Source organism: Aedes albopictus, chromosome 2, assembly GCF_035046485.1.
Source record: "Aedes albopictus strain Foshan chromosome 2, AalbF5, whole genome shotgun sequence".
Lineage (NCBI taxonomy): Eukaryota > Metazoa > Arthropoda > Insecta > Diptera > Culicidae > Aedes > Aedes albopictus.
The window spans coordinates 437,836,716-437,859,216 of NC_085137.1; the positions used below are offsets into that span (position 1 = coordinate 437,836,716).

The 22,501-nt window shown below is 46.7% G+C and overlaps 1 protein-coding gene across 11 annotated transcripts in view; it reads left to right on the plus strand.

Moving 5' to 3' along the window:
• LOC109416471 (arginine-glutamic acid dipeptide repeats protein) overlaps positions 1-22,501 on the plus strand; it is a 220,974-nt gene that overhangs the window by 184,733 nt on the left and 13,740 nt on the right. For 2 of the 11 annotated variants that reach the window (XM_062853708.1, XM_062853709.1), the window contains exons 5-14: positions 3,271-3,492; positions 3,558-3,737; positions 3,806-4,615; positions 4,675-8,375; positions 8,688-9,134; positions 9,997-10,050; positions 10,896-11,006; positions 11,084-11,160; positions 15,916-15,971; positions 16,641-16,773. In XM_062853708.1, the coding sequence (XP_062709692.1) occupies positions 3,271-3,492; positions 3,558-3,737; positions 3,806-4,615; positions 4,675-8,375; positions 8,688-9,134; positions 9,997-10,050; positions 10,896-11,006; positions 11,084-11,160; positions 15,916-15,971; positions 16,641-16,773 (5,791 nt within the window). The remainder of the gene's footprint in view (positions 1-3,270; positions 3,493-3,557; positions 3,738-3,805; positions 4,616-4,674; positions 8,376-8,687; positions 9,135-9,996; positions 10,051-10,895; positions 11,007-11,083; positions 11,161-15,915; positions 15,972-16,640; positions 16,774-22,501) is intronic. The other 9 variants (XM_062853710.1, XM_062853718.1, XM_062853715.1 and 6 more) reach the window with 7 other exon arrangements.

Consider the following 22,501-nt stretch of genomic DNA (forward strand, 5'->3'; position numbering starts at 1 on the left):
TCTAACACCCCCTGAAACACAATGAGAACCCCTATAACACCTTGGGAATCTGAACCTCTTGGAACACCCATGGAACACCTTTGAAATCTGGACCTCTTGGAACACCCATGGAACGCATCGCCTTTGAAACCCCTTGAAAATCCCTGGTATGCCTCTGAAATCTTGAACTCGTCTGCCATTCTTTTCCCGTTAATTCACCTAAACCTCACCTTACATAAGTTCTTCAACTGTTTAGTAATGCCTTATCGAATACATACTCGTATCATATTATATTATCATTTTTTGTTTACGTCTCGAATTGATCGAACATTAAATGTTGAAGTCCTTATAAAGTAACAACAATCTCCAACATGAATCTCGTTTTAAAGGACGAAATTCAGAGATGCCTCCAGTAATTCCTGTTGGGATTCACCCTGGAGTTCCTGTGACTGTGATGTATCCTTAAGGACTTCCTCGACCCATTTTTTTTAAGGTTTCCTTTCATGATTCCTTCAGAAATTCTCACTAAGTTTCTTCCAGGGTTTCCTGTTAGGGTTCCTTCAGTAACACCTGCTTAGATTCACTTAGAACTGCCTAATGGGATTCCTCCTGGCATTTCCACAGCAATTCTTTATGTAATTTCTCCTAAAAATCCCTAAACAATTCCTCGAGAGATTGTTTTCCAAGGATTGCTTCTGTGTGTCCTCAAGAAATTTCTGCTGGTATTCGTCTAGTTATTTCTGTTAGGATTACTTCAGAAATCTTCCTACAGTAATCACAGCAGAGATTCCTGCTGAGATTCACATGAATTGGTCCTGAGATTCTCCAGAAACGCCTTTTGTGATTGCTGCGAAACTTCCTCTAAGGATTCCTTAAGGAATTCTTTCATAGATTTTTTTCTCTAACATTTTTCTAGTAGTTCCTCATGTTATTCTTCTGAGAATTTCTCAAAAAAAAAATCTGCTAGTATTTCTCCTAGAACTACTGCTGATATTGCTGATATTTGTATTCTTCCTGAGTTCACCCAGAAATTTCGTCTGTGATTTCTCCCAGAGATTACTCTAAGGGTTCTTTCCATAGAATTCTACGGATCCCCCTAAAAAATCCGACTAGGATTCCTTCTGATATTGTGACTGGAACTCCGGGGTTTCATACAAAAATTTCTAATGTGATTCTCCCAGAAATTCCTTTAGATTTTCAGGAGCTCTTCCGCATATTACTCCTGTAATTTCTCTAGGGATTTTTACGGAATTTCTCCGGAGATTTTCTCTGGGATTTCTACTGGGATTCCTACGAGGAGTCCTACACATTACACTTGACTGTTATCCAAGAATATTTCCTGGGATGCCTCCAGCATTATACTTCATGGGGTTTCATCGGAGATTCCTCCAGTGATTCATCAATTTCGTTTTCACTAGGAATTCCTCCAGGGTTTCTTTATGGGCTTAGTACAAAATTTCTCCAGAGGTTTATTTCTTCAGGATTTTTTAATGGAATTGTTCCTGTGATTCCCCGAAAAATCATGAAAGGATTCTTCCGGGAATTCCTGATCGGAATTTCTCCAAAAATGTCTGCTGCGATTTCTTTATAAAATCCTACTAGGATTATTCTAGTAATTTCTACATGATTTTTCTAGGAAATCATCCTGGAGTTCGACTATAAATTTCTGCTGTAAGTTTTCTGGAGATATCTCCAAGAAATCCTTCTTAGAATTTTTTACCAAGGATTTCTTTCTGGTAATCCTATAGAAATTTCTCATGTGCTTCCTCCAGCTATTCCATGAAGAATTTTTCCAGGAGTTCTTCCACGTAATAATTCAAGATTTTCTCCTGGGATTCATTCCGGGTATTTCTACTGGGATTCCTCCGGGGAGTCCTCCAGGCATTCCACTTGCCATTTATCCAGAAATGTTTCCTGAAATTCCTCCAGGATCTGTAAAGTAATTTTTATCTAGAGGTCCCTCGAGAGATTTCTCTAGAGATTCTTTCAGGGGTTTCTATAAAGATTTTATAGGAAATTTCTCCAGAGATTTTTTTTTTTCAGGATTAAAAAAAATAGAAAAAAGGAATTCCTGACCAGAATTTCTTCATAAATTTCTGCTCAGATTCTTCCATGAATTCCTAATTGTATTCTTCCAGAAACTTCTACTATGATTCTTCCAGTAATTCTTATCTCTAGAGCAACAGGAATTCATCCTGGATTACGACCAGAGGTTTATCCGGTAAGTTAATCAGAGATTTCTCCAAGGATTCACACCTGAGATGATTCATCAAGTAATCTTCCAGTGATCCTTCTAGAAATTCCAACAGGGAATTCTGTCAGGAATTCCTGGTATACCTACAGAAATTTCTCATGTGATTCTTCCAGGAATTCCTTCAGATATTTAATTAGGATTTTTTCTCGGAGTTCTTTCGCATAGTGACCCAGAAATTCATCCAAGGATTTCTCAGGGGTTTAATTCCGGAAATTATTCTGGAGGTTTTTCTACTGGGATTCCTACAGGGATTCCTCTGAAGAGTTCTTCGGGGATTCCACTTGACATTTATCCAAGAATATCAATTGGGGTTCCTAAGTTCGGATTTTAAGAATTCTTCTTGTGATTTATTTGGGGATTCCTCCAGTGATTGATCGAGGAATTCCTCAAGAAATTTCTCTTCGGATCTACCCAAAAAATCTTCTAGCGGGTTTTTTCTGGAATTACTCTAAGAATTCTTTCAAGTGCCGTTACTGGCGTCAACATCGCATGTGCGTCATAAGATCGAACCCTTACTTTTGGGCACATTTGGGTAAAAAAACACTTTGGAATAGCAGGAAAATCCAAACTATAATCGAATTAAAAAACAAACGCTGTTGGGACCATTCATTTGAAATCTCTCATCAATAGTGCAGCAGCTATAATAGATGCTAACTTTCGTGAACACAGTGAACTCATTCCATCCAACTTCGAAATTGTTTTTTTTTTGCGTCGAAACTTTGTTCAAAAATAAAACTCGTTTAGTGTCATCGTTCAATCCACCTTGTAATATAATGCTATTATACAATAATAACAAACGATTTGGACAATTGGTTGATTCCGTGTACTAACTTCTTAACTTATGTTTTCGTTTTGCATGCTTCACTAGCCTTCATTGCTTTTGCAATCCTTCCATCAATGCTTCATTTCAATCATCACGTGGTTAAGCCCGACCGGGCCGAACCATGCAAAGCCGTATCGTATTCCGGATACTAATCCCGTTTGTCGTTGTATTCCTTCTCCGGTCTCGTCCTCGTTCTTTCGTTCACGCCTCGTAGGCAACATTACCAGATTACCAACCGATCGAAAACTACCGCTCCGATGACGATGAAGAACGCGACCTAGAGGATCCGAGATGGACCCCCGGCATCTACATTGACAACGACCTGTTGATGTACCTGACTGCCGCCCGTTCAATCTCAGCGTTCCAGGGCATGTGCGAGGAGGATGGTTGCATGGCAGCTAGTCGCGACGATACAACGATAAACGCTTTTGATGTTGTAAGTAGTTTCTAGGGGAGTAATATGGTGAAGTTGTTCTTATCGTTTGTTTAATGGCCTCGCAGTTACACGACTCTGGGTACGACGCCGGAAAGGCACTAGAAGCACTGCTCAAGTGTCCGGTGACAAAGGGAATCGACAAAAAGTGGACCGAGGAGGAAACCAAACGCTTCATCAAGGGTCTGCGTCAGTTTGGGAAGAATTTTTTTCGCATCCACAAAGATTTACTGCCACACAGAACTACGGTAAGTTTGGTTGAAGAACTAAAAGATCAGCAACTGAATAACTTTCCTGATCTCAATCCAAATTGTAGCCCGAGCTAGTCGAGTTCTACTACCTGTGGAAGAAGACCCCAGGGGCGAACAACAACCGACCGCACAGGCGACGCCGTGCCGGTTCACTGCGTCGACGCAACACGCGTACCAACAGTAATGCTAGCAGCAACAACACACCGCCAAACAGTAACAAGAAAGAAGCAACACCCGAACCGGCCGTAACGGAATCGTCGCGGCCATCACCGATCTCCAAGGAGGAGAACAGTTCCGTCACCGAGGACGACATCAGCGAGTGCGACTCGGACTCCAGTGCCACCAAGGCCATCAAGGAAAGTGCCGCAGCAGCCGTAGCAGCGGCAACGACAGTAGCAGCAACTGCGTGTACTGTCGTAACAACACTGACAACAACCACTACCACAACGACGGCTTCAGCGGGTGCACCAGTGACGGCTACGGCAACGCCAGCAGTAGCCACAGCAGCAGCTGCAACGGCAGCGGCAACCGGTAACGGAGGAGGGGGAGGAGAAACGGGTGAGGATTCTCCTTCGAGGATGAGAACTCGCCAGAAACCGACGGCGAAAGAGCAGCAACAGCAACAGCAGGCCAACGCCAACAGCAATTCCAACGTCAGCGTCAGCGGTAAGCGTCCCAAACGGGGTGGAACGGAAACTCCGGACACAACACCGATCGACAGCCCGAAGACTCCCAGTAAAAAGGACGAATCGACGGGGAAGGGACAGAAGACGAAAGGAAAAACGGACACACCGAACAAGGGCAAGAAGCGGGCCAATGAGTTGGATCCAGACGGAAGCGACGACAAAGATGGACAGAAGCGGAAACGATCTGATGTGAGTATTGATGTCTCCTTTTCTAAACTTTATGAAACTAATTGTTTGTTATTTCACAGAGCCCCACGGAAAGTATTACCACGGATAGCCGACCCGGATCGGTTCTGGACGAAGCCGAATCGAACAGTGAGGCAGCTACCGAAGTCAGTATCAATGTTAGTGCAGCAGCAGCGACTCCGACAGCACCATCGGCCAAGGAGGAAGAGAAGGATCCTCTCTCGCTTGGTCCCACTGCGGAACCGATGGTCACCGAATCGCCGGAAAGCAGCAATCCAGCTACGGCCGTCACCAAAACCGGCGAAGAGAAGGAAGAGGATGGAACCGTGGTGGCAGCTCCAACATCGGTTACTGCGGCCCTTCCGACGGCTGCCGACACTGCCAAACTTCCCGAAACGGAAGACATTACTCCACCTTCGACGGCGACGACAACCCCGGTAGCGACACCTGCTCCCGCGCCAGTGCCAACGCCGGAGGAAGCCATGGCAGCCGTTCCTACAACCATGGCGGAGGAACCACCAGAGAAAGCCGCTGAAGGTTCTCCTGCGATGCCTCCAGCGATCCTACCAACGCCGGAATCTGGTGCGGTTCCAACCGCAGCCAACGCTGCCGTTCCTCTACCGGGACAAGCTCCTCCCAACGAACAGGAGATGCTCTCTAAACTTGCCAACATGAAGCAAGAACTCAATCCTCATAGTATAGCACCGCCGCCCACCGGGTTCAACGCGAAGGATGTGTTCATCAAGAAGGAACCGGGTGAGGAACCGCCAGAAACTCAACCGCCAATCGTCGAACAACCTCAAGATCTCAAACTGAAGATTGAAATCAAATCCGAGGCCAAGCTTATGAGGGAAACCGGCACCCCTGGACAAGGAGATGCTCCTCCCGAGAGCAAATACGACCCGGAGAACTTGACCATGAAACCTGCCTACGAAAGCCATATAAAGTATGGCAATAGCGAGGATGGTCTCAAGTATGGTGATGTAAAATATCCGCCGCAATCGACAGATGGCCCTATGAAATACGGACAGGAGGAACCACTCGAGTACGATATGAAACGATTCATGGAACCAGGCAAATATCCTCCGCAAGATAGTGCCCTATCGATGAAAATCGGTCCCGGTGCTGGTGCTCCGGGAGGTCCTCCAGATGGGCAGCTTCCAAAGGGTTATCCTCAAGATCTGGCTGGACTTAACATGAAGTACAACCCGTCGGATGAGCGGACAAAGTTTGCTCCTTCTCCGGCCTCGGATAGTGGCAGTGCCGGAACGCCCACTGGATTGCCGCTCATGCCAAAGAGCCACTATCCGGATCAGTTAGGTATGCTCCGTCAGCCACCGTATGACCCCAGCGGAATGATGAAATTCGATCCGATGGGTAAATATCCGGGGCCACATCCATCCTACGGACCACCAGGAAGTCATGGTCCACCGGGTCAACAAGGTCCGCCAGGACAACCACCCTCGTCACAGCAGCAACCTCAGGACTTGAAATATCTTCCACCGGAATCGATGTCAGGTATGAAGACCAGCTTTTCAGCGGACAATCTTATGAAAAGTTCAACCTATTCGCCCCTTGCTGACCAAACTCCATTGGATGTTTCAGCGTCTTCCCGTTTAGCCATCACTCCGAACCAGGACAGTCAAGGTAGCAACAGCAACAACAGCAGTTCGCAACCTCCAATGCACGGAAGCATCGCATCACCCCAATCTGGCCATCCAGGAATGCCCCCATCTGGATATTCCGGACATCCGGGTATTGTGAATCCTGGACTAATGTCGGGGTCACATCCGTCGTTAATGGGGTCCAATTCATCACCGGTTCCAGTATCCCAGTCAGGGCATGGACCTCCCCTGGGTTCCGGACCTCATCAGCCACCACCTTCGTCGCATCCTTCGCAAGGATCTCAACCTCCATCGACGGGACCACCGCATCAGCAGCAACCACCTCACATGTTACCAAATACCAGTTTACCATCGCACATGCCAAGCAGTCCATATCTGTCCGCAGCCCACCGTCAACCACTACCACCATCGGAAGGTTCCCGACTTCAACCGAGCACGACCCCTACTTCGAGTTCGGCCACCACGCCAACTTCCTCAGCTCCTGGCATGAATTCTCAGTCACCGGCACCAATGCGCCCTTCAGACCAACCGCATCCTCGAGATCTTCCACCGACGAGGGCATCTCCCATCAATTCTCTGCTCCAGGGAGTTCCAACGCCTCATGGAATGCTCACGCATCCTCTTCCATTGCATCTTGGACACCCGGCGATGCAGCTACCACCTCATCATCCGGCACATCTAGCCGGATCTCTGGGTCATGCTGGTCTCTTACCACACCCATTGGGAGGTGTGGGGGGACCTGCAGGTGCTCTTCCACTTCTTGGTGGCCCAACGCCATCCGCTTTAGGTAGTCTGATGGAAGTGGCCGGCGCCGGTCGTAGGTCTCCCTCGGTATCTAACAATCCACCTGGAGGACACCATCCTCCGACGTCGCTTCATCAACCAAGTCCTTTGGTACAATCGCCGTCAACTCCCACAGCTCCATCCAGTCTCAGTCGATCCAGTCCCAGTGTACAACAACCGCCATCCGGTCCCGGTGGATTCCCATCGTCCCATCACCATCGGTCTAGTTCACCTGCCAACTCAACCAGTTCCAGTCTCAGTCGGGCGAGTCCGATGCATCTAAGTCATCACCCGTCGAACCCCTCGGCAGCTACCGCGGCGTCCATCGAACGGGATCGTCAAATAATGCGTCAACAATCACCGCACATGACTCCTCCTCCGCCATCCTCATCCTCCTCATCGCTCATCTCTAGCCCGTTAAGCAAAATGTACAGTCAGGCCGGTCAGCGGTCACCACCTCCAAGTCATCCGTTCCGACCCGGGGCGTCACCTCCAGTCATCCGACATCCGCAAATGCCACTGCCACTCCCCATGACCGGACCAATTCCAGGCATGCCTGGATCAGTGATGCATCCCTCGCAACCGTATCCACTCGTCCATCCTTCCCTGTTCAGTCCTCACCATCACAATCCCTTCTACGCTCCGTATCCTTACGGACCTGCTTACGGTCCTGGTTTCTCGTACATGAAACCGGCAGGATCCCCGTTGGACAATCCGATGCTCCATCCGGGTCATCCCACAAGCATTCCTCCGCCACGACCGGAAGATTCGCAGATTCACGGCAACGCTGGTGATAAGAATAAATCCGGATCGAAACCCCCGCAAAATTCCTCCTCATCATCCTCCGGTCTCTCCGGATCAGGTTCCAAACCTGGCTCCGGACCCGGAGGACCCAACAACAGCAGCAACAGTAGCCAAAGCAGTAGTGGTCCGGCCGGAGGTCCTTCCCCCGGTGGTCCCGGTCCTCCTAGTGGGAGTCCCTTCCAAGGAGCACCGCATCATCCGTCGCCGTACCCGCCTGGGCCGCACAATCCCTTCATCGAGAACCAGCTGCAGGTCAGTGGTAAAACGAGCCACATGGATGCCCTGCGAGCGCATGCCCATGCAGCGGCCGGTGGCGTAGGCTTGGGACCACCCCCAGGTCACCCCGGACACCACCCGGGCGGTCATGGACCTCCGCCGGGTCATCATGGGCCTCCGTCGCACCATCCGCATCCGAACGAGCCGGTCCACATCGAAACGTTGGACATCGATCCGGATCCGGAACCGCCATCGCCGGTGCACGACATGAACCGGGGGCCGAGCCCGGAGGCGAAACCGGACGACACCGAGTGCCATCGGTCGCAGTCGGCGATGTGAGTATGCTTGGGGTGGGGGGTTCACTTGAGTGGGATGAGATTTCCGTTTCCTTCTTTGAAAGCAGTTTCAATTGTCGTTGTTTGTTGATTTTTCTAATGTGATCATGCCTTGGATCATGCAGAAATTTAAAGTGATTCGTGTCTGATTCACTTCATATTGAAGTTGTGATTAATTGATTCATGAAATGTTTAGATGCATTATTCTGAAAAATAGATGTCATATTAAAAGTTTGAACATAAGCTAGAAGGACGGAACGTTAGAATCAAAGGTCCCTGTGCATGAACTCAATCTCAACTATTCCCACCCAGATTTGTTCGTCGATGCGATCGAGGTGACTACAATTCCTGCTGTCGAACGGATCTGGAGTTCAAACCAACGCCCGACTCCAAACTGGCCCGGAAACGAGAGGATCGTGACCGAAAGCTGGCGGAGAAGGAACGGGAACGGAAGGCTCAGCAGGCTCAACAGCAGCAACAGCAACAACAACAGCAGGCCGCTCAAGCACAACAACATCAGCACCAGCAGCAACAGGCGGCAGCGGCAGCGGCCGCAGCTGCCCAAGCAGCCCAACAGCACGGTAAACCTCCTGGCGGTCCGGGATCCATGGGTCCCGGAGGTCCCCTGCCGGGTCATCCTGGCCATCCGGGTCATCCTGGGCAGCAGCCACCATCGATGAAGCCAGACATCAAACCGTACCCGGACACGCCGGCACTGCGACAGCTGTCGGAATACGCCCGGCCCCACGTCGGTTTCAGGTACGTTTGTTCAATGCTTCCAATTGATCGGCGAAAGTTTTGGGGAGCATTTGTTTATGATCGGACATAATGGGCCAAATGGTTTCCGTATTTCAGCTATTTTCATAGTTGATCCAGCCATGGACATTGGACATAAGTCTATTCTAGTCTGAAAGATTTATGAAAAATGATATAAATTACTACTTTTTTATTTTTCTTATCGTTATTAATGCTTGCAGTACATCGGAGATGCATTACAAGCATTAAAGCGTCTTTAATCGGAATCGGATCAATGCCGTAATGATATGAGCTTTGGTCGCATTGAACTCATTGTTTTCATGAGTCTTTATTTGATAGATCTTCTCTCAGAAATACCAATGAACTTTGAGAGTTCTGTTAATTTAACTATAGATCTGATTGACTCAAACAAAAATATAGTTGAAACAACAACACTAATCGAAATTTATTCTATTTGGCTCACACTTTTCCGATGATAACGGACATTCCCGTGTCAGGATCTAGAACGACGATAGTTCGTGTGATGAATGCATTTGCTTTGATCCAGTTTTGTCCATTTTCAAGAACAACCGAAGAGTGAGAGGGTTCTCTTGTGGCATAATACCTACCTCTTGTATTGATTTTGCGCTCTCATACATCCTACAATCAACCAATATCTGTGCATTGACATCTCTATATATAAAAACTCACACGCATTAACGTAGAGCCTGTCACACGAAATGGCGGCCCAAATGGCCCCATTTTCGTGTGCGCGCTTCTATTCCGATCAACAGCAACCATACGTATCTTGATTATCTTGTTTCTTCTTTCTTTTTCTTTCTTCTTTTTCTCCTGATTTCCATCCGTAAATCCGGTTTATTTGTAGTCCTGTGGAAACGATGGTCCCTCCGCCATATCATCCACTTTTTAATAGAGAAAGGTATAGAACTTCAGCAGACATTTATCTGTTTTGTTTCTTGTTTCAAATTGTTACTATATTAACACACTGTACGTACATCATCGGTTCGTTTGTTTATTGTGACATTTGTGTTTGTTCCGTTTTGTTTAATTTGTGAATTTCGTGTCTAGGTTCATTCATTTTGTCGCCATATTTCATTTGGAAGATTTTAACAATTTCATTTTCAACTATTCATTTGACATTTAATTTGCTTAAACAAACGTCACCGTCCTCATCCTCTGAATTGGTTGTTTCTAAAAAAACGAAAGATAAATGCTTGGATCATACAGTAACACATTGCTGCATGGTTCAAACACCGCAAATTGTGCTTGTCTAATACAATACAAAACTGATTACGCTCGATCTAAAAATTTATGCTCCCATCCTGTTTTCCATCCTAAACCTCTATCCATTTCGTGGTACTAGTCTGGTAAAACGCTAAATTTGAAGTACAGAGTATCCTGTACTGTACTCGAAGTAAATTAAAATCTTCGCATATCCTTCCGATCCAAATTCAAATATAGACTAGCTCCACTGTTTGCCCCACGGTGTTTCGAAAACCTTTTAGATTGTTTCGGTCACTTCCCGCTACCTCCCACCACCCAATCCTCTTTGATGGTGCCATAGCGCACGTACCTGACAAACAGGTCACCAATGTATTTCTTTGTTTCTTTCCGTTTGTCCGTTGTTCCGTTTTCTGTTTGTGTTGTTCTGTTCCGATGCAACCGTTTTAGATGATCTCACACTCTCTCTGTCTCTCCTATCAGACTTTTAATGTTGACAATTTGATATTGATCGAGTTTTGGCCCGTTCTCTACGATTAACAGGGACATCTTTTTTAGGGAGTTTGACGAGCTGAAAAATCAACAAGCGGCGGCGGCCGCCGCGGCCATGGGTCAATCGCGACTGGAACCGCACTGGATGGAGTACTACCGGAGGTTTGTATTATGGGTTGTGTGTAAGCAAACGTTTTGATTTTAATTGGAACATTTCTTTTTTTTCTCACCTATTTTAGAGGGATGCATCCGTCACAGTTTCCGGCACTCTACGGCAACCCCACTGCCTTAGCGCATCTCGAACGAGAACGGATAGGTAAGTCGTTACAACTTCTTGATTTTTTTTTTTTTGGTTATCACTGGGTCGTACGTTTAAAAAGTAATAATACTGAGTTCAGTACGTTTTATCAAATCATACTGTCATTAGAAATCTCTCCGAGATTTCTACAAGAAATCCTACTAAGAGCTCCTTTGGTAATTTCCCAAGGAGTTCTATTGGGAATATCTCTAGAAGTTCCTCCGAGAAGTAATCAGGAAGTTGCTCTGGGAAATTCGGGAATTCCTTTCGGAGTTTCACTGGCAACTCCTTTAGAAATTTCTCCAAGAATTCCAAGCTTCTTTGGGAATCCTTCCGGGAATCTCTCCAAAAGTGTTTCTTCCGGGAATTCCTCGAAGAACTCGACTGGGAATTTCTCTATGAGTTTCATGTCCGGGGGAACGGGATATGCGGCCGAGAGAATAACTTCCACACGCAGACATTACATAATAAAAACATGCACATTTATTGACACAAGACTACTATTTACATTATGTACACAATATTACAAACGGATTAAAAGTAATCTCGCGGAGATCGCGCGGGCAGCATCTTGCTGCTGTTGCAGATGATGGCGTTCTGTTGTTGTTGCTCCCGTTCGTCGTCGTCCATCCGTCGTCGTGATGAGACGAGCCTTGCCGATGACGCTTCCATAGGGGGCATTCGCCTCACGTTGGATGCTCGTTCACAACAATGAGTAACTCCGGAAATTCCTCCAGGAGTTTCTGAAGGGTTTTATTCCATGAGTTTCTATTGAAGAACTTCTATAGGAATTCCCCGCTGAATTATTCCTCTAGGTGTTCCATGGAGAATTCCTTTAGGAGGAGATCCCCAAGAAATTCCTGCCGGAGTTACTCTGGGAATTTCTCCAGGCGTTAATTTGGGAATTTCTTCTCTAGTTTCTCAGAGAATTCTTTTAGAAGTTCTTCCGCTTTTTCCGGTATTTTCTTCTGAGAATTCACCTTCATATCCACTGGGAGTTTTTCTATAGGAGTTTATCCTGGAAATTCTTCCAGGAGTTCCACTGAGAATACTTCTCGAAGTTCACCTGGACAATCATCTTAAAGTAGTCGGAGATTTTTCAGGAAATTCTCACGAAAGTTTTTCCAGCAATTGTTCCATCAGCTCCTTCGGAAATTCATTCGAAATTTCCTGCAGGAATTTTTAAAACTGTAATCAGGGAATTATTTCAGGATTTCTTCCAAAAACTCTTGCGCAAGATCCTCAATTTTTCTGAAAGTTCCCAGAATAATTCTGGGAATTTCGAAATTTACTGTGACAATTCTTAAGGTTTTTTCCTTGAATTCTTTTACTTTATTCAAAAATATTTCTAGGACCTCATGCAGAGATTACTGCGGAAGTCCTTCCGATTTTTTTTTTGGTAATTTTTACAGGAGTTCCTCCAAGACCTCCTCCAAGTATTTCTTCAAGTCCTTCCAAGTATTCTTGTGATAGCTTCTAGAAAATGCCTAAAAGTAATTCATCAAAGATCTCTGCAAGAGTTCCATCGTGAACTTCTTCATGATTTTTACCTAACATTTCTCCTGGGATTCCATCTGAAGTTCTATAACGTGGATAAACTCTGTGAAAGCTCTCGAGATTAATTTATAATAACATAAGATTCATTCTTAGGTCCAACTTCATTCGTAGGAGCATTACAAGAATCTATAAAATGGGAAATGATGACAATTAGCAGAACTATTCGAAGGAAAAGTATATTAAAAAATTGCAGGCAATTTGTTGAAAAACGTTTGGGAGGTGAGCTCATAGAAACATTGCTAGAGGAAATTTACTGGTATTTTTACTAAAACTTGCTGAAGTATTGCTGGGGAAATTCTCTCAGGACTTCTTCATGAGCGCTATGTCAGGGTTGCTTCTTGAATAAATTTTGTGTGGAGGAGTTCTCAAATGAAGGAGAACGTGCATCTGCTGGAGCCGACCTGCTGTGTGATGAGTGCCATATTATCTAGATGAACCTGAAAGAACACTTTGCGGTTTTGTTCAAGTTATGTCGTTTTAATTTTGCATAATTAAAAAAAAATACTAACCACTTTTAAATAATTTCCGTGTATGTAAAACTATAAAAAATGGATTTTGAATTAGTTTCGAATACAGATTCCAAAAATATTATGTATTATCTCAACAACACTACAGAAGCTAATTATCGGAGGAGTTCATGAAGGGAAACTCAAACAAACTCCTGGAGAAAATTGCATAACATTTCGAGAGAAAAATCTGAAGGAATACTTGGAGGAATTCCAGGAAAAATCCTGAAGGCATTCCTAGAGGAACTTCCGAAGACATTTACGGTGAATGTTTTGATTAAATATCCTGATAAATTCCAATAAAAAAAACTCCTAAAAATTGTATAAGTAAGTCAAAACAGGCTTCTTAGAGGTATTTACTACTGAAATCTCCAAAGAGTTCCAGGAGAAGCTCACGGACGAAATCTTATAAGAAATGTCGGAGGAACTCCCGAAATAATTCTTGGAGGTCTCTTGAAAGATTTTCAAGAAAAACTGAAGGAATTTCCACTGAAACTCTTGAAGAAATATCCAGGGAAATTACCCACTTTCCAAATGAAATTTCAGAATAATTTACAAAAAAAAACAAAGCTTAAAAATTACAGAAAGAAAGATGTAGCTTAAAAATTGCAGGAACCATTTCCAACGAAAAGCCCGAAGAATTTTCCAAAGGAGGTCAAATATACAATGAAATTTTTGCATCAATCATCAAAGTAATTCCCGAAAGAATTGATGGAGGAGATTTCCGAAAGAAATGCTGACGGAATTTTCCAAATAATTTTGTATGATTTTATGGACTAATTTTTGGAGGAACTCTTGAAGATTAATTCGCGAAGGAACTCATAGAAAAATTCACTCAAAAACTTTTGGAGAAACTACCTGTATATCCATTAAAAGTATTCCCGAAGGTAGTTCTGTAGTCATTCTAGGAGGAGCTGCTGAAAAAAACTCCAAAGAAGTTCTGGATTGATTCCTTAATTAATTCCTGTGGGAAATTCTAGCAGTACTCCTTTACAGGGTTCGTAATTTTCGTTTCGGCGATATGAAATAACGTATTTTTACGTCGGTGGGAGAGCTTATTTTCATTCTTTTGCTTGAGAAACGTTTTCCCCTCCAGTACTTCTTTCAAGAACAACGATAATTGATAACTGAAAATCGCTCCAACCTGCGGATAATTTCTTCTCGTTCTGTTTAAGTTTCCCTCATCAAATTCTCACTAAAATATATTCAAAGCAAATTAACAAAAATTGTGCCCGTGACGGGATTTGAACCTGGATCATTACTAAAAACAACCGCGACACGCGCACTCTACCAGTCAAGGAAAGACAACATGATCGGCCGACGCAGGGTAAATGGAATTCTCGCAGCATGCGAGTGAGTAAAAACATATTTTCACTCTCCTCTTTGTACGGGAAATTTCTCAACCCAGATTTTCACTGAAAATTGGCGTGAGAGAGAATCCTATTATCCGCATGAATTTGTGCAGACGCAGAGGTTTGTTGTGGATAAATTGCAATCATCACTTTCTTCCCCTTCCCCACATTGACCAGCAACCTGACGGACGTGGCAGCCGCCATTGTCGCCGAAAATAGAAGATGACTGCTGTCCCCGGCAGATATCTCATTGGTTTCTTGTGTGAGTGTGTTGGTCTGGCGACACTGATGGAGTAGTATCTACGGGCGGCCAATCAAGCTCAAGTTCTAAAAGTTATATTCACCAGGGTGCTAGGACGCCATCTTTAAGAATCCAACATGTTGTATGTAAACATTTGTGTATCCACAAAGGATTCCATTGTGGATACACGATAGATGTTGGCTCCTGTCAGATGCATTAGATAGGATTAGGGCTGCCACATACGTGGTTATATTACATTTACTGCTCTTAGAGCAACATTAACGTCGGCTACTTTTCGAGCAACCCACGCAGCGCTACCATTTTGACTTAACCACCCTTTTCCACACCGGTAGCAATCAAATCAGTCACCTTGATTCGTATCGGGAGGGCTGTCATATTCCCATATAATTTTTAGCAGCGCAACTGTCCCGCTACTATATTTGGTCACCCACCCATAGCGCTACTATTTTGCGAGCGCATCCAGCAGCGACCGGTAAAGTTTGCTGCAATGATGAAGGGCTGTCAAACGGGGTATAGAAGCGCACCGTTAAAGGTGCTCTAAATATAAAACGTGTTTATTTCTATATCATATCATATCATTATTACTCATATTTATTACTTTTTATTCATATGACCCTCGTTACTTCATCTTTTACTTCTGGGCATTGATAACTAACATCTAAATCTTTATTTCTATGTGACGTGATAATGCGTGGTACCTGCCAAATATGAATAAAAAATTAAACATCCTGTCTTGACTTAATTTTATTCTCCAAATCAAAACTTCCAATTTAAACTTAACACAATGATATCGATTGATAAACTGGTGATACTATTAAACCATCGAATACAATCACACGAATATTTGTGGGGCTTCAAATATATAAACTGTAAATTCTGTTTGCAAAAACAAATTTAAAATCCCTGCCCAAACTATGGAACCGCACCCGGTTGTTGTCGTCTGACGTGACTTGCTTCTTCGTGGTGCGCTGCACTTTTATTCGGATTGGGGCTCATTATGACCCGATCCGAATCTTTTCTTCACGCTTGGTATTGACCATCCCTCGTACCAAACGTACCTGCACGTACTGAACACTGCCAAATCTCCAACAATCAGTCACGGGCCTGCCGCCACATCTCATTGGACTAGATCCGACCGATCCGACGACGATGGTACGTATCAGTCACCTTCTGCTGATTCCTATCTTTTCCCATTTCGTACGAACATTCTCCCATGTCCTGTCGTTATCAACGTGATCCGTTGCGTTTGATTCCACTCTTAATTTCAAGATAGATTAATAACAAGATAGATGATAGAGAAAATGAGATAAGATAATATTTAAAAAAGAATAAGAAAGTAGAATAAAATGTTAGATTGAATATTGAAGTTAGAAGATAGATAAAAGAAGATAGGCGATAGAGGATAGAGAATGAAAGATAGAACATCGAAGATAGCAGAAATAAGATAAAACATAGAATACAGAAGATTGAGCATGAAAGACAGTAGACAGATGTTAGTAGATATAAGACAGAAGATAGTGCATTGAAGATAGAAATAGATGGTTGACGATAGGAGATAGCTTATGTAGATATAAGATGGCTGAAGCACGAGAGACGATAGAAAATTAAAGGTTGACTATAGAAGATAGAAGGTTGAATATAGAAGATAGAAGTTAGAGAATAATATTTTCGAGATAGAAAGACAGAGCATACTACATAAAAGATAGAAAATTGAAGAAAGATGAATCAAACATATCGGATCCCCGAAACACCTTACCCCCCGATGATCCCTGTGTGAAACTGTTGTTTCGTATGTGGTTATCGTCTGTTCACTTGTTACAGTTGCGCTTGGCTGGTGAATACCACGCTCACTCCCATATGCACTTGCATTTGCACTCGCAACAGCAGCAGCAGCAACAACAACAGCAAGACACGGCGGCGGCAGCAGCGGTGGCGGCCGGTTTCCAACTTCCACGTGAGTTTGTATTCAATTGAAGACATTTGGCTATTGCTCATGCTCTTTCTCGATACAACCACCAGAACTGCCTTTAACTACCACTGACCTTCAGTCCTTCATCTCCTGATCATTTGCATACCTTTATGCTCACCATCATGTGTGACTATCGCGTCTCTTGTTTTCAATGATCATCGATTGCCAATAAACTATACTGTGTGATTTACGTTGTATTTACCTTAGAATTTTCCGTGTCATGCCTTCAATTTGAGCTATGATTATAAAAAATCCATTATCAAAAAGGCACATGACTTTTTCTTTCTGGTGTCTTTTTTTTTTCAATAGAACGAGAAAATCTGCTCCGGTGGTACCTCGGGTTATGTGAGTTTCGTCGATCCACTAAAAACTGATTCTCACTCTTCCTTACCTTCGCGGTACGCCCGTTAGGGATGACTTCGAGATGGAGGGGGACATGAACGCTCTATTATAGGTTAGCATTCCACCAGCTACCGTCCTCTCTCTTCTGGAAGCATGGATCCTGACTAGTACTAGAGATTACCCGTTGGACTCAAGCTCTCGGATGGGAAGAGGGCCAACTCAACTTGCTGTTGGTCGGCCCATCATTTTCTCTGTAGTTCGTGTACGATTCGGGTGACCGTGAAAGTAACGGAATCCCACTTTTCCGCCCCCGTACACATCCTCTCAACAGTGTTGTCCGGAGTGATATCTCTACCGCATATCTCCTGCGCATACTCGACCTTTGCTTCACGAAGCGTGAGCCTGCGTGTCCATGGCCTGACAGAAATTGTGTCAAGTGAAAGTTCTTTTCACCATGGGTCCTGTTCGTCCATTCAGACATGCTCAATATGAGCCTTTGTGTCCATATACCCTTGCTGGGGGAATCCCATTCTCTCTGCTATTTCAACATTGACGATGTTCTGGCGATCCGTCTCGCACCTCATATGCCGCGTCGCGCGAGGCACTCTTCATCCTCTGCCACCACTAGTTATATGGGCATCATGTCCGCTAGCACACATTCCGCGTCTTTTGAGACTATATGCGGTATGTACTAACCACCCTAAGGCACATCAGCCTGTGGGTACTCTCGAGTCGCTTCACGTTTCGGCTGACCACTAGCGCACTCGACCACGCAGCGGCGCCGTACCGGCGTTTACGCTTGCTCGAAACTACCGGCGAGCTATTTAACATAATTTTTGATAATGCCATTATCGCCATGCTTGCCCTTTTGCAGGAATATCCAACGTGGTGAATTTCAGATTTTGTCGATCATGACCTCCAATTGCTTCAGTAAACGCTTAGAGCTGATCGTGCACCCGCCTGTGGTGACCACTGCCTGTTGTTCAGACTTGCGGTTGATTTTGGGGCAGCAGGGACGGATGTCCTGGGGCCTGACGCACCCCCCCGCTTGCGAGTCAGCCGCGTAGTTGCCGGCTAAGAATAGGACTACTAACCCCAATTCAAGGTGTCAAGCGACCCGTGCCGAGGAATGAGTGATCGAGGGGGTGAAAAAGATGCTCGATCTTTAACGGAGCCTGTGGGGTACCTGGGCACCCCCCACAGTATGCTGTCCCTTACCGCGTTAATGCAGAGCTCTGGCGTGGTGGACATTATTTCTCGTGCAACTCGTGGGAACAATGAGCAAGAATTCTAAATCAAACAACTTAGGTGGAAGTAGTGGTGCGATCAACCCCTTCGCAAGAAGTGGGTTGATGAGGTCTCCGACAAGGAGAAGCGAGGAGTCAGGTGCTGGTAGCTTACGTAGCTCAAGCGTGGGAGCTCCTGTCCACTCCACGGCAAGCCAGCCGGTGGAGGTCATGGACGGAGCGTGGCTGCTGAGGGCCATCAGCCAAGAAGTTGGTAAAGGACGGCCCGCATTAGAGGTTGCTGAGCACCAGCTTGGCAAAATCATCGACTTTGCGACAACTAAGTCGAACATAAGCAAGGACCTGAAAACGGCCTTGCTTAGACTTAGAGTGTCTGTCGATGAGGCCAAGCAGGAGCACGCGGTGGCGTTGCTGGCTGCTACGGCTGCGGAACCAGCAAAGGAGAATGTGTCGAAGTTTACACAAACAGAGGCCTTCTCCTTCGCAGGTAGTCCGAGGAGTGTGGAAGCGAATGCTCGTGACAAACGTGACAAGCATTCGCAGAAGCGGGCGAGGCAGCCGTCAGGTGAGGAGCTGTCTGGCGGCGCCCGCAAGGCCAGGCGTATAATAACCCCGAAAGCCGGTGGTAACGCTGGAAAGTCGGACCCCAGCCAGGGTTCCCGGAAAGCTGGGAAGGGTGGGCCTGAAAAGGCTGGCCCGTCCCGGAATGATGGGAATAAGGGGTTGCGACCAATGGTGGGCCCTCAGCAGCCACAGAGCAGGGCGGTCCAAGGAGAAGACCCTCCTTGGACAAAGGTAGAGCGGAAGAAGAAGAAGAAGGTGATTCCGCAGGTAGAAGTACAGGACGCCAAACCAAGGCGTAGGAAGGCAGGTGCCAGGCGTGAGAAAGGCGACGCTATCGTCATCAAGACGGAACAGTCCAAGTACTCGGACGTCTTGAAGACGATGCGAAGCGACGCCAAGCTTGAGGGTCTTGGAGCCGACGTACGCAGTATTAGACGTACTCGTACGGGCGAGATGATCCTGGAGCTGAAGCGCCAGAAGGAGCACAAGGGCGCCGCCTACAAAAGGCTGGCAGAAGAGGTCCTTGGCGAAGGTGTGCAGGTGAGGGCTCTGACACATGAGGCGACTCTGAAGGTCAAAGACATTGACGAGATCACCGAAGTGGAAGAGCTCGTCACGGCACTGCGGCAACAGTGCGATGTGCAGGTGGCCGCCGCAGCCGTTAAGCTACGGAGAGGGCCAGCAGGGACACAGATAGCTTTGGTTCAGCTACCTGTGGCGGATGTTAAAAAGTCCGTTAAAGTAGGGAGTATCAAGGTGGGCTGGTGTGTATGTCACCTGACATTCCACGAGCCACCTGAGGTTTGCTTCAGGTGTCTGGAACCAGGACACAAGTCGTGGGACTGCAAAGGCCCCGACAGGCGCAAACTGTGTAGGCGATGCGGCGCTGAAGGTCATAAGGCCCAAAGCTGCACGAGTCCGCCCATCTGCATGATCTGTACCGGGAAAACCTCGAAAAACAGACATGCGATGGGTGGTCCAGGGTGCCCGGCCTTTAAGAAAGCCGCAGTGAGCAACAAATCACAGTGCAGGTAACGCAGCTGAACCTGAACCACTGTGATGCGGCTCAGCAACTGCTTTGTCAGGCGGTTTCTGAGTGGGAGACGGATATCGCCATCATTTCGGACCCATACCGAGTACCCGCCGGCAACGGCAACTGGGCCTCGGATGGGACCAGGAAAATGGCGGCGATATGGACGACGGGTAAATACCCCGTGCAGGAGTTGGTGTCTACTACCTATGAGGGCTTCGTGGTCGCCAAAGTAAACGGGGTCTTCTTCTGTAGCTGTTATGCGCCTTCGCGGTGGCCGATCGAGCGGTTCACGCAAATGCTGGACCGCTTAACGACCGTGCTAACAGGGCGAAGGCCGGTGGTAATAGCGGGTGACTTTAATGCCTGGGCTGTGGAATGGGGAAGCCGTTTCACGAACCAGCGGGGTCAGATCCTGCTAGAAACACTGGCCATCTTAGATGTCGACTTGGCTAACGTCGGTACCAAGAGTACCTATAGTCGAAACGGAGCGGAGTCAATTATTGACGTGACCTTTTGTAGTCCTGGCCTAACAAGTAGTTCGAACTGGAGAGTAGATGATGGCTACACTCACAGCGACCACCTGGCGGTTCGCTACAGTATCGACTACAACAACAGCAGACAGCGGATAGAAGAAGAGGCGGCTAGGCCAAGGCCAAGCCCTCGTAGGTGGAAGACATCATACTTCGACGAAGAGGTATTTAGGGAAGCGCTCCGCCGTGAGCGAAACTTACTCGGTTTAGACGGCGACGAGCTGGTAGCGGTGCTCTCACGTGCGTGTGATGCGACCATGCCTAGGCGAGTCCACCCTAGAAATGGGAGGCCACCGGCTTACTGGTGGACCGACGCGATTGCGGACCTGCGCCGTGCCTGCCTACGGGCTAGGCGGCGGATGCAGCGAGCACGATCAGAGGAAGAGCGAAACGAACGGCGGGTGGTGTTCGCCGCTGCAAAAGCCGCGCTCAAGACCGAGATAAGAGCAAGCAAGAAGGCCTGCTTTGAGGGTCTCTGTCAGAGTGCCAATACGACCCCGTGGGGTGATGCCTACAGGATCGTTATGGCCAAGACGAGAGGTGTGATGGCTCCTACAGAGCAATCTCCAGAGATGTTGCAGGGGATCATTGGAGGACTTTTTCCGCGTCATGATCCTAGTCCTTGGCCTCCTTTCGTAGGACAGCCGGGGACTGGGGCTGGCGATGAGGAAAGGGTCACCGATGTGGAACTTGCGGGGATAGCTAAGTCCCTTAGCGTAGGTAAGGCCCCAGGTCCGGACGGAGTTCCGAACCTGGCCTTAAAAGTAGCTATTGCAGAAGCTCCCGAGATGTTCAGGTCTGCTATGCAGAAATGCCTGGACGAGGGAGTTTTCCCAGAAGCTTGGAAGAGGCAGAGCCTGGTACTATTGCCAAAGGCGGGGAAACCACCCGGAGACCCGTCGGCATATAGACCAATATGCTTGATTGACACGGCGGGGAAGGTGCTCGAAAAGATCATCCTCAATAGAATGTTGAAGTTCACTGAGGGCGTAAATGGTCTCTCGAGCAACCAGTATGGCTTCCGGAAGGGGAGGTCCACCGTAGACGCTATCTTGTCGGTTACAAAAACCGCCGAGAAAGCACTCGAGCCTAAGAGGAGGGGAATTCGCTTCTGCGGGGTAGTGACTCTGGATGTAAGGAATGCATTTAATAGCGCCAGTTGGGCTGCTATTGCCGATGCGCTCTTGCGTCTGGGGATACCGGAGTACTTGTACAAGATTCTCGGAAGCTACTTCCAGAATCGCGTACTAGTATACGACACGGAGGTGGGTCGGAAGTGCTTTCACATAACCTCAGGAGTCCCGCAAGGTTCCATCCTGGGTCCGGTGTTATGGAATGTCATGTACGACGAGGTGTTGAGGTTAGAGTACCCAGTGGGAGTGGTGATTGTCGGATTTGCCGACGATATTACGCTCGAAGTCTACGGTGAAACGATCGAGGAGGTGAAGTTGACTACCGACCACTCGATCAAGGTTGTGGAGGCGTGGATGCGGTCCAGAAAACTGGAGCTGGCTCACCACAAGACAGAGGTGACGGTTGTTAACAACATGCAGTCGGCGCAGCAGACGGAGATCAGTGTAGGAGAATGCACTATCCTGTCGAAGCGCTCTGTCAAGCACTTGGGCGTGATGATCGACGATAAGCTTACCTTCGGTAGCCACGTCGATTATGCCTGTAAAAGAGCCTCCACAGCTATTGCGGCACTGTCCCGGATGATGTCCAATAGCTCAGCGGTGTACGCCAGTAAGCGCAAGCTTCTGGCTAGTGTTGCTACGTCCATACTTAGGTATGGCGGCCCGGCGTGGGGTACCGCGCTAAGTACTGAATGCTACCGACGGAAGCTGGAAAGTACTTACAGGCTTATGTGTCTGAGGGTTGCAAGCGCGTACCGTACCGTGTCACACGACGCTCTCGGTGTCATTACTGGTATGGTGCCTATCAGCATTCTTATCAGTGAGGACATGGAGTGCTTCGAAATGCGCGGCACAAGAGGCATA